Source organism: Chiloscyllium plagiosum, chromosome 2, assembly GCF_004010195.1.
Source record: "Chiloscyllium plagiosum isolate BGI_BamShark_2017 chromosome 2, ASM401019v2, whole genome shotgun sequence".
Classification (NCBI taxonomy): domain Eukaryota; kingdom Metazoa; phylum Chordata; class Chondrichthyes; order Orectolobiformes; family Hemiscylliidae; genus Chiloscyllium; species Chiloscyllium plagiosum.
This window is the reverse complement of record NC_057711.1, coordinates 111,187,522-111,205,438: the sequence shown is the minus strand read 5'-3', so window position 1 is coordinate 111,205,438 and position 17,917 is coordinate 111,187,522. Positions and strand designations below refer to the sequence as shown.

The 17,917-nt window shown below is 40.5% G+C and overlaps 1 protein-coding gene across 2 annotated transcripts in view; it reads right to left on the bottom strand.

The window, feature by feature from the left end:
* The window catches only part of palm2akap2 (palm2 and akap2 fusion), a 330,335-nt gene that overhangs the window by 180,436 nt on the left and 131,982 nt on the right, over positions 1 to 17,917 (bottom strand). For both annotated transcript variants that reach the window (XM_043715729.1, XM_043715738.1), the window contains exon 3: positions 13,750 to 13,795. In XM_043715729.1, the coding sequence (XP_043571664.1) occupies positions 13,750 to 13,795 (46 nt within the window). The remainder of the gene's footprint in view (positions 1 to 13,749; positions 13,796 to 17,917) is intronic.

Genomic DNA, 17,917 nt, shown 5'->3' with positions numbered 1-17,917 from the left:
CAGAGGCTGGACTGCTATCTGGCTGAAAGTGGCAGACTGCGGCCATGAAGGGGTTAATGGCAACTGGAGTTTTCTAGTCATGTAAAAGGGTTTCTCCTCCCCAGAAACAGTCAGTTAATGTGAATGCCATTATACTCAAAGATTTTAAGCACGCTGAGAAGGTGGCTCCATCTTGAGAGGCCCTCCCTGTCCATTACCTGCATTAGGAGGCTGCCACACTCTCCAGGTTTTAGACCTCCCTTAGAGGGCCCAATAGCTTCATTAAATGAATAGTGAGCATACTTATTGGCTATTGATTTGGTCATCCAACAAAAGTTGGTTGGATGTGTCACACACACTGGGCCAGGACCCACAAATTGAGGTACTGATCCCAAAGTGAAGCTTATCCCCATGATGTCTCTGCACTTGAATATTGGGTCAACATCGATCATTGGTTCTATTGACTTCAAAACTAATTACCATCACTCCAAAAATTACACTTTCATCCTTCCGTGAAGCTCATCCCCATGATGTCTCTGCACTTGAACGTTGGAGCAGCATCGATCATTGCAAGACCGTCACCAATAAATCCAGTAGGGAATTCAGGGGAAACCCCTTAAAGGGAATGAAATGTGGAATAATGTGCCAAAGAGAGGAGTTGGCATAAAATGCAAAGATCCCTTTAAATGGAAGCTTGGTAAGTATTGTATTATTGCATAGGAACTCAGTGTACCATCATACTGGAATGTTGCATGCTGTAATGTCTAACTGGCTTAAGAGATCTTCACCTCAACTTCATAGTTGCAGTGCAATGTTGTCAGTGCAGAATATAGTCAGTCAGTCAGTCATGTGTAGTGCTACAGTCATAATGTATCTGTAACACCAGCAAATATTGAACCCAGACTATTGAAATCTGAGATCTTGTAACAGTTAGTGTCTCTAATAAACTTCAAGATATCTGTCTCAATGAGAACCCAGTCTTTGTATTAAGTTCCATATAGGGAGCATTCAGATCATATCATACTGAGAATGGTGCTTGACCAAAGAAACCACAACAATCAGTGCACATTGGAGAAACAAATAGAAGGATGTAATGTTAGGGTGAGATAGCAGAAGACATTTGTGGAACATAAGAACTGGTAATGGACAATTTGTTTATTACTGTGCTGTAAGAGCAATGCAACTCCATGTAATTATTTATCTTTCTTTCACAACAAGCCATTGCAATTGACAGCCGATTACCTCATTCTGAACTTCAACTCAAGAAGCTCGACATTATTCTCACCCATGTGTCCTTTTCTGCACTTCATTCTGATGGTTCTTCTGTACATTTCGCTTACTGTTTTAGCAGAGATGTTAACTCATTAAAACAAATTGAGTTAAAGCTTGTGTTAAAACCTGGCCACCAATGTTGCTATTTCAGTTTCCAAATGATAGAATGGTGGGTTTAGTGCCTGTACCATTACTGCAACAAGAACTATTTTTTGGCCACAGCACTGCTTGCTGAAAGTGTATCTTTATCTTAAATATTACACAGGTTTAGATCATTAGATCATGTTTTTATGGAAGCTATTTAAGACTGAGATCATGGCTGTAGTGTTCCTTCAAGCTTAACTAAAGGGAATGATATATTGAGAACACATTTGTCTTAGTAGCACAACTATGTGCAGTATTGGAAACTGGGCTGACAGCTGTCTAGGAGTTTTCCTGGCTCCTGAGGCAGTGTCCTGAGGGAGACTCCGCTATAGAAGGCTTTCGTTTGGAAAATAATGTGTCAATAAATCAGCTGAGACAGTATATGCCAATTGCAATTGCTTAAAGGGACACTGCTAACTCTTAAAATGGCTCGCAAGACCTCTAGTATTACTTGTATTGCAAATGTATCCCATATGTGGCTCAAGAATTCAACTTTCAGCATCCCACTATCCCCAAAGGTTTTACTTAACCTTTGATTGGCTGTCGAACATGAAACTATCCTTCAAGGTTGAATGCTGCACATACCAAAGTCCTTTGCGTCCAGTTTGAAAGCTTCCAAATATTTAAAGATCCAGTTATACTTCTCCTACAGCAATCCCATCTCCTCCAGGATTGATCTGAAGTTTTTGGGAATTAACGATTACACTCCAGGATACAGCTTTGAGTCAACCCAGGAGAAAAGCATGTGTCCCCTATTGGTAAGGTTAGGCACATGGTGGAGAAGTGCAGTTGTCTGACAGTGAGGCAATAGCCAATTGAGTCATGAGGAGTCTATTCATTTACTGAATGGAATACAGAGGCAGCATGTCACATGGATGCTGAGTGAGCAATGGCAGAGGATGTTGGAGGAGTGGGTATGCAAGAGGATGGAGGAAGGCAGTACTGTGATGAAACCTTAGACTATCCAGAGTTCATAACCTCCATCCTACCACAAATCCGTTAGGAGCAAAAAAAGAGAAATGGAAAATATTCTACTCTTGTTTATTGGTTAAAAAAAAGAACAGGACTGATGGATGCACATGGTCAGTGAATGGAGTTCAAGTGGAGGATATTCCTGTGGCCTGTCACTGAGTCTAGATCACAGGGAAAGAGTTGCAAAAGTAAAGGACAAAAAATGATCTCTGAGGCAACAAATTTGCTAAATGCAGTTTGGAAAAAGGAAACAATGGCAAAATTCTGAAAAAAATCTTCTGAGTTGTCTTTAGCAGAAGAAAAGACCCAGCTTTGAATATTTCAAGTCGAGAGCCTCTGTTTACCCAACATCAAAATTACCACGAAGGCCATTGCCAGAGATACAGTAGGTGGAAATTGTAATGTATTCATTTGAGGAAAGATAGCATTGATGGGGAGCATATTATTATATTGATGAACTACAATAAGATGAGATGCCAACTTATCCATTTTGATCGAAAAAAGAAACAAAGCAGAATTATTTTGGAATGGTGAGGGACTGAGAGATATTTACATTCAGAAGAATCTGAATGTCATTGTGCTAGAACTCCAGAAATTTAACTTGCAGGTAAAACAAACAATTAAGAAGGTATATGATATTTTATACTTTGGAGATGTCAGAGCAGAAATAAGCCATTCAGCCCATTGAGAGTGCTATACCATTCAATTGGTCATGACCGATTGGATAATTGTTATTTCAACTTTTCTGACTTTATACGATTACCCATAATTCACTTACTGATTAAAAATCTATCTCAACCTTGAACATAATTAATGACCTAATCTCGACAGCCCTCTGCAATAAAGAATTTCACAGATTCACGACCCTCTGACAGAAAAGTTTCTTCCAAATCTTTGTCCTAACTGGCAACCCTTTCCTCTGAGATTTTATCCTCCGGTCCTGAAATCTCCCCCAAGGGGAAGCAATCTCTCAATATCTACACTATGGAAGCCCCCCAGAACCTTACATGATTTGATATGGTCTCCTCTCATTATCCTAAACTTCATTGAGTGCAAGCCCAAATGTCATTGTGCTGTAATGCAGAACTCCACGCTAATACTTTGGGAAGAGACAAAAAAAAACTGCAGATGCTGGAATCCAAAGTAGACAGGCAGGAGGGTGGAAGAATTTAGCAGCATCGGGAGGGGGAGAAGCCGACATTTTGGGTGTAACCCTTCTTCAGGACTAATTAATATTCTGGGGATGTGGGCTTGAATCCTACCATGGCAGATTTTGAAATTTGTATTCAATAAAAATTTAGGATAAAAATGCTGGTCTCGTGGTCACTTTTACTGGTCTACATGTGACTCTAGACCATAGATCAGAGTGGTTTATTCTTAACTGCTTTCTGAGCAATTAGGGTTAGGCAATAAATGCTGTTCCAGCAAGCGACACCCACATGATTTAATATGGTCTCCCATACTCAACCTCTCCTCATAAGACCTCTCCTCATTAGGGGCGGCACAGTGGCTCAGCAGTTAGCACTGCTGTCTCACAGCGCCAGGGACTCAGGTTCGGTTCCAGCCTCAAGTGACTGTCTGTGCGGAGTTTGCACATTCTCCCCATGTCTGCATGGGTTTTCTCTGGGTGCTTTGATTCCCTCCCACAATCCATAGATGTGCAGGTTAGGTGAATTGGCCATGCTAAATTGCACTTAGTGTTCAGGGATGTGTAGGTTAGGTGCATTAGTCAGGGGTAAATATAGGATAGGGGAATGGGTCCAGGCGGGTCACTGTTTGGAGGTTGGTGTGGACTTGTTGGGCTGAAGGGCCTGTTTCCACACTGAAGGGATTCTAATTCTAAAAGTCAATCCCTCCATAAATTGTGCGCGGCACGGTGGCACAGTGGTTACCACTGCTGCCTCACAGCGCCAGAGACCCGGGTTCAATTCCCGCCTCAGGCGATTGTGTGGAGTTTACATATTCTCCCCGTGTCTGCGTGGGTTTCCTCCCACAGTCCAAAGATGTGCAGGTTAGGTGAATTGGCCATGCTAAGTTGTCCGTAGTGTTAGGTGAAGGGGTAAATAGACAATAGACAATAGGTGCAGGAGTAGGCCATTCGGCGCTTCTAGCCTGCACCGCATTTTTGAAACAGGCCCTTCGGCTCAACAAGTCCACACCGACCCGCCGAAGCGTAACCCACCCAGACCCATTCCCCTACATTTACCCCTTCATCTAACACTACGGGCAATTTAGCATGGCCAATTCACCTAACCTGCACATTTTTGGACTGTGGGAGGAAACCGGAGCACCCGGAGGAAACCCACGCAGACACGGGGAGAATGTGCAAACTCTACACAGAGAGTCGCATGAGGTGGGAAATGAACCCAGGTCTCTGGCGCTGTGAGGCAGCAGTGCTAACCACTGTGCCACCGTGCCGAGGACACTCTCTGTAAATACTGACACACTCCCCCCTCCCCCCGGGGACACACTCTGTAAATACTGACACTCCCCCCTCCCTCCCCACCCCCCCAGGGACACTCTCTGTAAATACTGACACTCCCCTCTCCCTTCCCCCCCCCCCCCCCATAAGCGCAAACATAAATGTATGGGTGGGTTACGCTTTGGCGGGTCGGTGAGGACTTGTTGGGCCGAAGGGCCTGTTTTCACACTATAAGTATTCTAATCTAATAAACAGGATCAGCCAAGTTAACCTTCTCTGGTCTGCCTCCAATGCCGAGGTAAACCCCTCTGCTAAATTAAACCAGCAACACAGATACGATTCCACCCTGTCCTGTAATCTGTTAAAATTAGAGAGGCAAAGAACTACCCTAAAAGTGACTATGTATAGTAAAAGTTGACAAGTTTATTTATTTAATGTCTAATAGAGAATAATTAACGAACAACTATTTACACTCCCTTCTCTAAACCTATCTTTTACCTTCCCCTCTACCATACTGCTCCGATAAAAATTCCAATTCCAATTTACAAAAAATATAATCATGTTTCAAAACCAGGCAGCTTAGCCGAGTATCCTCTGTAGATTTTCCTCTGTTTTCTTTTCTTCTTCTTAGGGATTCTGCTTCACAGGTCTTTGATAGATAAAGGTCCCTTTAAGAAAGCAGTTCTGCAGGCAGTCTGTATTGTTCTGTTTTTGTTAGTGATCTTTGCTGCTCTGGCTAACTATTCAAAATGTCTGATATTTATACCCCAAAACATTGGATTGTTTCATTTGTTTTAATATTATCAAAATACTAAATTCAAACTCGATTTGCGTTTGGTATTTTGGGGCATAATTTAAACTGATTGGCTAAATTCTAATTTGTTTTTGTATCCTGGCAACTCAGCTCTTTGCTGTTTCAACCAAATGTTACGTTGTTACTTTGTTCCGGACTCTCTGTGCTTCTCTAAGTCTGTGCTAGCTTTACAACTGTCTTAAAGGTACAGTATCCCTACATCTTCATAACCCAAAACTTTCCTAGTTTTATACACCATTCCTTTTGAAATAAATGTCCATTTGTGTTCCTAATTAACTACTGGTGATTTATGCACCAGGACCCCCAAATCTCTCTGTACTACAGCTTTCTGCAGTCTTTCTCCATTTAAATAATATTCAGTGCTGTATTCATGCCAAAGTATGTTACCTTATGCTTTCCCACATTGTAAACCATTTGCCAAGATTTTGCATATTTATTTAACCTAGCTAAATCCTTCTGTAAACTCTTCATTTTGTTATGAAGGGATTACAACGTAAGAGTAAAATCTCTAACCACAGTTATAGAGGACATGAGGGAGACAACACCTGAATACAGTGAGTGGCTTTAGTCTCCTTAACTGAGGAAAGACTGATGTGCCTTAGAAGGACTGCAATGACGGATTCCTGTCATCAGGGGCATTCCAAAGAGGAGAGATTGGGAAGATAAGATTTACACATTTCTGGAGAGGAGATTGAACCAAGGGGCTTTACAGGGTGGATATTGAGGAAATGTTCCCCTTGCTAACAGAGGAGGCTGGAACATGAGGTCATAGCCTCAGAATAAGGGATCAAACTGTTAGAACTGACAAGAGGAGAAATTTCTGCACACAAAAGATTAAAACTCTGTGGGGTTCTCTGCCCCAGAGATTGTGGATGCTAGCTCATTAAATATATTAACTAGTGAAGCTGATAGTTTTTGGGCACTGGGGTTGTGTGGGTAATGGGGGAAGGTAGAGTTCAGGTAGAAGATCTGCCATAGCCTCATTGTGCAAAGAGCCATACTATTTCTTATGTTTCAATGCTCTTTGTGACCAGTCTTTGACTGGGTTTACGTCTTTAGCAAAAGATGAGAGAAGACGGATTCAACCTTTTTTCACGGCTTGAGGTAGGTCTTGACTTCAACACAAATGAAAACGGAGAGATGTAAAACTTGCTGTCAATTTGTTATTTCATTTTGTACCATCATATCAAAAGTAAGTTTCATGGATTGTTTCCCTCTTATTTTATTTGCTTTAACACAATAGTATCTCAAGTTCCTTTTTTATGATTGTCTCCACCTCTATCTGTTGTGTCTGAGATACTGAAAGTGTAAATGCATTTCTCAGTTTGGACTGAACCTGGAAACATGGGAAGGGTACAAATCTATGTCTTGGTCTATGTCAAATTAGCTGATCTAGGCTAAAGAGGTTGGGGGTGTGGGGGGTGGGGGGGGAGGGATGCAGATTGATAATTGTCTAGGATTGCCCTGATATTGAAGATAAATGATCAGTTTGATGCTAAAGGGAAATTGTTAAAATGCAAATAATTTCCTTTGAATTCACAATAGTTCAGGGTGTTGAGGAACTTCAGTTACATAGACATGAATAAACTGTTCCAAAGATCAAAAACAAGAGGGCATAGAGTTAAGATATTTGGTGAAAAGAAGTGGTGGTGACATGAGGTCAAATCTCTTCGTCTGGTGAGTAGCTAGGATCTGGAATGCATTGTTTAAGAGTCATAGAAGCAGGTTCAATAGAGGCCTTTGAAAGGGAATTGGGCAATTATTGGAAAAGGGAGAGTGTGTAACACTATGAGGTAAAGGCAGGGGCATGACACTAAGTGAAATGCTCCTTTGGGGAGCTAATTCAGATACCATAGACTGAATAGCCTCCTGTGCTGTAATCATTCTATGATTTTGTGAGTTCATTTTCCAGTTGGTCATGGGAAGGATGGATAATGTAACAATGGTCATGTTGAGGAAGGAATGGTGGAAATGTAGGGGCAGCATAGTTGGAATTGGGAGGCATTAGTAGGGTCAGTGGAAAGGTGTTAGGTTACAGTTTACCTTTGAGCCTGGGAGATAGAGATGGAAAATGTAATAGACACCTCCGAACAAACACACTTGTAAATGTAAATATTCCTGTGTTTTTATATAATGAGTGTCAGATTACGTGACATGCCTGTAAAATATGCTTTCAAAGAGAGGAAGAAAACTGGGTTGACAAGATTAGTCACGGATACAAATGGGCCTAAAAATTAGTCCACAAATCACCAGTTTTTCACACTCTGCATTGGATTAATTACGAGCATCAATATTCACATCTGTACATGTACTTTTTACCCTTCGTGAACTGGAAGGCATCATTCCAATGCAGCCTGCCTGATTGAAGATCTACAATATTGGACCAGTCAATAGACAGGTTGGCTGAGGTGAAAGGTGGTATTTGAGGGATGTGGCTTCATGGGGTACCAGTGGCCATAATCGAGTCAGGATGGGCTGTAGGAGTCACAACAAGGAAGAACATTTCTCATGATTGTCCTGCTGTATTGTTGCAAAGTCTAGCAAAATATTGTTAGCAGCTATTTTTAATTGTTTATGTAGTTATTTTGTAATCACTGGAGCAGAATTCCCTTATGGCAAATTGCAAATTAGAGCGAGAACAAAGGATTAGGTTAGTACATTTCAAAACCTGCATGGCCCCTGTCCAATTACCTTTGCACATATTAAAGCGATATACTTCAGTGAGGTGTTACTTAATAATTAAGCCTCAACCATGAACAGTCACTACCAACATGTTCAGCAGCAGTATTCCAGAAAATGTACAGCTAGAAATTGCTGTTCATAGCAATAGACAACAAAGGAACAAACTCCTTTGTAGGACATTCCTTTGTCTGCTATTTTGAGGGAGACATAAACACACCAGTCAGTCTAGTTGACAGTGGCGTGGGTGGTATTTGTCATGCAAGGGTCACAAGGAAAGGTTCGGTTTGGGGTCCGTACATTTTACCAGACAAAAATATTTGATGCACCTAACTCAATCTGGTGCCAAAATCAGTTTTGCTTTGTTGCTTGTTTATTTATGAATCTTTTGTTTAGTTTGAAAAAAAAAGACAAATAATCAAAGATGACGTGAGGAAACATGTTCACCATCTCCATGAAATATTCATTTTTACACTGCATGTTTACATAGAACATACAGAATCAAAGCATTCAGTTAGTGTCTATGTTCTACTCATACCTCAATTTTTTTTGCCTGACATCTCTTTGAATGCATATTCACTTCAGTCATTCCGTGGGAAAATTTTTCTTCCGAATACCCTGCTGCATTTATTCATGACAATTTCTCATTGACAGCTGGTTTTTGTCCTTTTCCCCACCAGTTGAAGCATTCTTTCATCAAAACATTTCCTAATATAATTTCAGGATCTCCCTTAGATCACCCATCAAGAGAAACTACACCTGCATGTCAATCTTTTCCCGGGAAGTATCCTGGGAGATTTCACATATCCTTATTAACCTTCTATGCACTCTCCCCAGTATCCATATCCTTTTTATACTATGGCAAAAGGAACTGCATGCACTATTGTGGTCTAACCAAAGTTGAATTGGGTATAGAACAACTTCTCTATTTTTCCACTTCTCTATTTTTCCACTCTATCTGTTTGTAACTAAGTCCAGTGCTAGTTCTTTTCTGAGCTAACTGAGTACCTTTTAGTGATTGAGATATTTATACACTGGATCCCATTGATCAGTTTGATCTGCCCTTCCGAGTAAGTGACCTTCCTATACTTCCAACTACATGGATTGATGTGTTGAACTTCAACTTGCCAATTATTTCTTGAGATCGGACTATTCTGATTGAAAGCACAGTGCAAGTAGATATAATGATACCAAGCATTATATAGCCTGCATTTAGTGTTTTTATTCTAGCGTGAAATGTCGGGAACATTTAATCCATTTTCTTACCTAATGCCTGAATGTGTAATTGTTGTTTCTTAATATGTGGAATCATGAAGACATTTTTGTGGAAATACTCAAACAGATCTTGCTAGAGTAGGACAGATCATGACACATGCCATTAGATAAAAATTCTCCCGCAATCTTCATCTCAAATTTAGTTTGCTGGAAATGGGAGCTGATAAGGGTGCCTTGACAGCATGAGACATAACAGAGCAGTAAGTGATGGGCACTGCACGTTATCGTTCAGAGAAGGAAAGTGAATATGAGTCAAATCAGATTCAGAAAGACCAATAAAGGGAGGGAATTTAAGTTTAATTAAGAGATAGAAAAAAAGAAAAAGTAAGAAAAATGACAACACTTAAAATTGAATGTTTTGAAGATCTCCAATTTACTCCATTCTTGAATGAGATTGCAGTTTAACTTGTCCCTTTTCTGGTCCATAAAAGTTGTATCAACATTATCAATGCATTAGCAAAGATCATAATGTTAACAGGCTACAAAATGCTGTTAAGTAATGGACCTAATTTTGAATGCTGTATTTAATGCGCAAATAATTTGTACATCTAGAAAGATATAGAAGTGATGAAATTATGGGCAAAATGTTGCTTGAATGGAGCACAGAGGTGTAAGTTGACCAGCAAGTTCCAGAGGTTTGTAACTCACAATGTATCTTTCAGCTTGTTGTCCAATTTGCACATTAATAGTTGCTTGTGTCTTGAACACAATGTTATAGTCCAGGCAAGATCTGTCTCAATCTATGACAGATCAGAGGATGCAGTAAGTCCATCACACAACACACCCTTGTATGGGTTGAAATTGTTTTAGTGAATGAGATACAATTGAGATCCTGGAAGTCTACTTGGGGAGAGGATTGGTAGAAAAAAAAGTACGTTCTTCAACTGGAAAGTGAGTGGGACAACAGATGAAAGCTGGGAATATTAAGCTCAGGAAGATGTAATTCGAACATGCAATATTTATAATTGAGTGTCAGGCTGGAATGCAGAGTTTGTGGGTGGAACATGAACATTGAATTTCTGAAACCCCAGCAAAAATTTAAACACAATTATGAAAGGAGGCTACAAAAACATGCCGCAATGACAGACTAGAAAGGCTCCCTTGACTCAAGAATTAAATTGTCACTCAGTTTGTGCTACCACCTGCATCTCAAAAAGTACACTCCGCACACCTCATATGAATACACATTAAAATATTTTGAAGGCAGAGGGAGATAGATTCTTAGTGACCAAGAGAATGAAAGATTATCAGGGATATGCAGAAATGTAGAGTTGAAGTTAAAATCAGATCAGCCATAATCCTCTTGAATGACAGGCTCAAAGGGCCATGGGGCCAATTCTTGTTCCTTGTTCGTATGTTCCAGAAATAATAAGGTACAAGCTTACTTCATCATCATGTGAGACAAACATTGTGATTTGAGACGCGAAAACTTGTTATTTATGAAAATGGATTGTTGTTTGAATTCAAGTGGTATTAGGAAGGAGACATTTTTCAAGCAGTCTCCTGTTTTCAAACTCCACCTTAAATCATAAATTCCTCAGAAATGATGCTACTGAATTAAAGTGAAATGGTTCATTTTTGATAAACATTTATGCAAAAAATGCTCATGTAAAAGTATCGAAATTTGTGCATCAATATTTATCTTATTTTTTAACGTTGTGCCGAAGAACTGGCTGAGACGAGCTGGATCAAAAGGCCTTTTCCTGTTCTCTGTTTTATGATTCTATTTATAAATTAGCATTTTGGAACTGCTCAGGACCATTGACTGGTTCACATATCTCATGCAGGAGGACAGGTTGCTCAATCCTAACAGTGCCCTGGCACACAGCATTGAGAATACGTTAAGCATTTGATAATATTGCCGACAGCTTCTAGCCCACAATATCACCATACAATTCAGTTTTCGCCATCCGTGTACGCATTTTTTTCTAAAATTGCGTTTCCTTCCTGTCATACATCTGTGTTAAAAATAACAGTAACAGTTCAGAGGCAACATTATTATAAATCATAAGAATTTTATTGAGTTGGATTTGAAATATTAATTGAATATCTGGGAGTTGGGTGAAGAAATGGCCATTTTTCTTTTACAGTGAGAACTGGAAACCGTTAGATTCTTGCAGCTGAGAGCAACTTTCATATACATGTCAAAAATGAGCCTGGCTTAGAATATTCTAATATGCTTTCCACATTTGTCTGTCAAAGGTATTTCATGAGGCCTCCAGTGGACTGTTTCTGCAGGAAACCTTTGCCCCCAAAGCTGAATTCTTAGAAACATGGGATACCATGTCTCCAAGCTGAGCAAATGTCACACAGCTGAAGCTTCAGGACATTTGGTTAGACTCTCAGTTTTACAGCAGTTTGCCCTCAGTCTCCCGTCTTGCTAACTGGCTGTCCCAATCGCAGAAGCAGCTATTCTTAGACATTCCCCAAGGCTCCTCCTACCCAACCGTTCTCTCTGCAGTAATATAAATCAGCCCAGCAAAGTAGCCGCGGTTTTAATTAAAATCATCTGTGTCAACATCTCAGGATGAAAATCAAACTCAAGCTGTTCTGCATTCTGGTGAAGGGGTATAAGAAAAGTCTGCCCCTGTGTCCAATTCTTCTCTGAAAATACTAGCTCCAGTTCAGACTGTTTCCAGTCCCTCCTCAGTTGTTCATAAAGGCATGTGCTGCTGAAACCTCCAGCAAGGCCTTTCATATCAGACAGGAAAAATCCATCTCTCTCTTCCATGCATTTATCGCCTAATAGCAACAAGTTTACTGCAGGCATACATGGCTGAAAGGGAAACTAAATCAGTTCCTTTCCAAATTTAGCTGACACAACAACTAGCATTGCTATAGTGCCTTTTACATGATGACCTGGGGTACCTCGCAGGACTGTTAGCGGGAAAAATCAAGTTCCAAACGACTTCAGAAGATATTAGGACAGATGACCAACAGCTTGATTGAAAAGGTAGGTTTTAAGCAATGTCTTAAAGAGGAAGTGAGAAAGGGTTGCAAAGCAGTGAGATTTATGAAAGGAGTTCCAAAGGTTAGGACTGACAGATGATGGCACAGCCGTTAATTGAAGAGCATTTGAGATTGGAGATGCAAAGAGGTCAGAGAGTCCAGACGTTGGTGAAACAGGAAGTGTGGATATAAAGACACCATTCAACATTTCATTGGTAAATATGCTGGATTTTCCATCATTTTAATTATTATTTTTCCTTGCCCTTGCTGAAATTCTTTATACAATTATATTGTATTGAGTTAGTGCTCAAACAAAAGAAATGCTTGAAGTACTGATATAAGAATATCTCCAGTACCAGAGGACTATAGCAAACTGTGATAAACACGTGCAGTAAACCAGCTTAAAGATCATTGGCCCTGTGAGTGCAGCAGTCAGATCTTTGCAAGAGGATTTTAACAACAAGTTCTTAGTTTTGGTTTATTTCAAGAGAGCAATGCACAAAAATTTAAAGAATCATACTTTGAAATGATGGCACTCCAGCTGAAGATGAAGAGTAAAAGAAAACTAAAACTGGTTTTCAACTTTGCAAGGCGTTCCCATGATCAAAACTTTAATGCACATTCCATGGTCTCTGACATTAAAAACTAATCCCAGTCAGGTTATTACTGATTTGCGGGAACAATCCATTAACAGTGATAGTATCTGTATGCCCTCGATGGGTTAAACTCAAAATCTAAAACTGAAGTTTAGATTTGGGCTCTCAGCAGGGCAAGGTTTCAGAAATATTGCTTTACTTTTAATCACACACAACAATCCAGCTCAGAATTCAAGCTTTTGTAATAATCTCTCTTTTTTTCAAAACAATTATGACATACTTCAGCCTTAAGCTTATTTTGCTTTCTTTTAAACTAGAACAGAATCTGATTACTGTTGGGGGAGGAACATCCTGAAGAAAACCATAACTAAACAGAAACAGTCAACCAAAACACCCAAATAACAGTCAACGACCTGCTGCTGTTCAATAAACGAGACCATTGCACATATTAGTACAACGTTACTAGAGATTCTTATGACCTATCAGTGAAAGTGCCTCCAGAGTACAGGCAGATTCACACCCCATCTGGCTTCTTTTAATGGCATGCCTCCTTATAACTGTCTCCAAAAAAGGTACACGACACGTGGGCTGAACGAGCCAAAAAATTACAAATCTGCGAGAAAGAATAAAAGAGAGAATTGACTTACTGCTATGGCTTGGAGTCTTTGCTTCTGCAGTTCAGCCTCTGCCATCCTAGAAGAGTGATACAGAACAGTGTAGTCACAATTAAGAGAGCGTGGTTATCGTACTCAGGTAGATTGAAGAAAGGGGAGGTAGTGGTTGGACGTGGGGGAGGTGAGCAGGAATACTTTCTGCTGGGGTGTTACTGCCAGTTCGATGTACTGTAAAAACTCATTTCAATCACAAGCCTTGCTTCAGCTGGATTCTAACAGCATTTTCTCCACACGCTGCTGTCACAAGCCTTGTACGTGCAGTAAAAAGGAGCTGAGTAGAGGGATAGCTGGCATGTCTATCATTTTTCAGCTTTGACGTGCCTCTGGGTGTTTGCTCCTCCTAGACTAGGGTCATGACAGAGGGGCCTCACCAACTGGGAGGATGTGTAGCAATGACCCGCATGTGGGAATGTGTTGCTGTACAGTTTGTGCAGCAGACAAGAGATTGCATCTATGGTGTGTGTGTGTGTGTGTGCGTGTGTGAAAGAAAGGGAGGGAATGTGCAAAATGCCAATGAGAAATTAAACTAAAAATAATTCAGGCAACAGTTTATCTTTTCTGTTTGCTTTATAGGTCTGTTGCCAACTTCCACTTTAAAAGTGGAACTCGTTCTATAAGGCTGCTATAAAGCAGTTGCCCCTTTCCAAAAACCGAAAGAGATGAGCAGCTCCTATTGGTGATAGAGCTCATTGTATTCAAAAGCCGAAAAGACTCTGTCATCCCTTGCCATTACTGAATTCTGCTGGAGATATCCAAGGGGACATTAATAAGATATAGAAATTATTGAACAAACAATCAAGCAAGTTTCAGGGGATTGTAGAAAAATTAATAGAACCATTTGGTGAAGGAAGCCACTCAACTCCTGCTATTGGTGCTTGCTCTGTAGAAGTGTAATTCAATTAGTCTCACTCCCCTGGTCCTTCTCCATTTTTCTGCACTTGCTTCCTTTTTGAAAATTACCATTGGATATGCTTCCACCAGCCTTTCAGGCAGTGCTTTCCACATCATAATAACCCACTGGATACAATATTCTTAGTTCCCTTTGCTTCAGCTACCCGGTTGTGGAAATGGTTCTTCCCGATCTTCCCATCAAAACACCTTCAAAATTTTGAACTTCTTTACAAAATCTCCCCTTAACCTTCCCATTCTAACTGAATTTGTTCCAAATGGTTTATCATGTTAATGGATTTGGGGTTGGTCTGTAAAGGTTTCTGTAGGAGACTTGCCCGAAGCAAACAATGTGAGCTATGTGGCGATTATACATTAAATAACAATCCTTTATACATGGCTGGTGTATTTTCTTTTGGTTTTCTTTATAATGTGCAGTCACACAGCAAGTTAGAATGGCCCTTCACGTTGTTGACGTTACTAGTTAAATTTAGCTTTGCTCTGCTAGTACCATCTGGTGCTATCGGGTAATGGTTGGGATGTTTGAAAAGGTGGTGCCTCTCGTTGGAAATGGTGGGGAGGGCAGGTAGCAGGGATGAGAAGGGAAGCTAGACAATGAATGAGATTGCCTCTAACTGGGCACAGCATTCTCGCTTTTCAATCTGATGGTTAAGAATTCAAGTCCCACTCCAAAATCTTGAGTGTATAATTCAAGGTGACCCTTGCAGTCCAAGAGGAATGCTGCACTTCCTGAGGTTTGTCTTATGGGTAAGACACTAATTCAAAGCTCAATATTCATCTCTAACTCAGCATTGCTTAAGCACATTATCAAGTTATTATTGTATTGCGATGGGTGGGACAAATAGACTGTCACATTTCTTACATTCCCATACTTCAAAAGCTCCCTGCTTTCTGTCTAACAGGTGAGGACAAATTGCAGCACTTCATTACAAGATGGCCTGTAATTTTCATACCTTGCTCAGGAATACTCGCCTGCTCCATGTCATACTATTTATTGGAGGCATGTTAGCAATGCAAATATAGAAAGGCTGTGAAAGGAGAACACTGCTAAGGCCACATACCAGTACTGATATTCTTGTTAATATTTAGAGTGTGAGAAAGCAAGGAAACACTAAGGGCGGGATTTTCCATTGGGCTCATTTTGCCCCTGGAGCTGGTTTGGACTGAGACTTCCACCTCTGCGAAATCATAAAGCACACTACAGCACAGAAGGAGGCCCTTTGGCCCATCATGTCTGCACCATTTGACAAGCAGCCATTCAGCCTAATTTTACTTTCCAGCCTTTGGTTTGCTGTTTTGTTGTTTGTAGGAGTTCCAGTTCAAATCTAAGTATGTCTTAAATGTTCTGAGAGCTAAACATCTGCCTCTACTGACTCTTAGGCAGAGAGTTCCAGATCCTTACTGTCATGTTAATGATAATGGTCTCATAATTCAATTGCTCCAGGGATCAATTAAATCTGTGGTTTCATTTGTTTAAAACTGTAAGACACTTTCTAAGTAATGAAGCATAAATTCCAACAACCAACTGATTTCTGTGTTTGCAGTTTGTAGACACAAAGCAGGTTCAGCAGCAGGCAGAGTTGCAATAATGTATGCACACAACAGATGGAGTCCTTAATGGAAAAGTCTCTTAAAGGCAAAGTACACATAGAACACTTACTGTTTTTTGGGTGAAAACACTTCTCCTCAAAACCTTGTACATCACACCCTAAATCTTTGACTCTCCAAACAAGGAAATGGATCCCTCACACCCACACCATTTAGGCCCCTCATTATTTTATACACTTCAATTAAATCTCTTAGCCCTCTGTGTTCCAAAGAAGACAGACTTTTATTGTCATAACAAAGGACATCGGAGTGCGTCTGAGAAAATTAACAAACAGTGAAATTCACAACTAATCTTGGAGGAACCGGTTTGGGCGAAGTTCACAACACAGAATCAGATAAGTTAATTGTTGTTTTAAGTCTGTCCAAGAGGAAGGCTGTATTAGTGAGTACAGTGGGTTCTTTCTTGATTACATGGTTTTGGAGATAAGTCTCTTGATTAAACTTAAAATATAAGGCATAGCTATGAATTTAACCTGGTGCAGTGTTTTGTAGAGGAATAAGATGGTGTTATTTTCTGGGTCTGTAGATTGTGAAAGTGCAAAAATGGCCTTTGCAGTGATATGTACTTCTTGTCAGATGTGGGAGTTTAAAGAGAGTTTAAGGGTTACTGCAGATTATATCTGCCATAAATGCTGTTGGATGCAAATCTTATCAGATTGAATGGATGGTTTGGAGAGACAGATAGAAGCGATGAGGAATTTGCAAAAGCTACAGTATATGATGGATGGCAGTTATAGGAAGGGAGGAAAGTCTCAGATACAGTCATATAGATGGGTTAACTCCAGGAAGGGTAAGAGAGATAGGCAGCTAGAGCAGGAGTCTTTTGTGGATATACTCATTTCAAACAGGTATGCTGTCTTGGAAAATGTAGGGGGTGATGGATTCTCAGGGGAACGTAGCATGAACAGCCATATTTCTGGTATTGAGACTGGCTCTAATGCAATGAGGGGTACGTCGGCTTCCAAGAGATCAAATGTGTTTGGGGATTCTGTAGTCCGAGGTACAGACAGACGTTTCTGTGGCCAGCAGCGAAAAAGCAGAATGGTGTGTTGTTTCCCTGTTGCCAGGATCAAGGAGTCTCAGAGAGGGTGCAGAACGTTCTTACGGGGGAGAGGGGCCAGCAAGAGGTCATTGTTCACATTGGAACCAACGATATAGGAAGGGAAAAGGTTGAGATTCTGAAGAGAGATTACAGAGAGTTAGGCAGAAATTTAAAAAGGAGGTCCTCAAGAGTAGTAATATCTGGATTACTCCCAGTGCTAAGAGCTAGTGAGGGCAGGAATAGGAGAATAGAGCAGATGAATGCATGGCTGAGGAGCTGGTATATGGGAGAAGGATTCACATTTTTGGATCATTGGAATCTTTTTGGGGTAGAAGTGACCTGTACAAGAAGGACGGATTGCACCTAAATTGGAAGGGGACTAATATACTGGCAGGGAAATTTGCTAGAACTGCTTGGGAGGATTTAAAATAGTAAGGTGGGGGGTGGGGGGTGGATCCAGGGAGATAGTGAGGAAAGAGATCAATCTGAGACTGGTACAGTTGAGAACAGAAGTGAGTCAAACAGTCAGGGCAGGCAGAGACAAGGTAGGACTAATAAATTAAACTGCATTTATTTCAATGC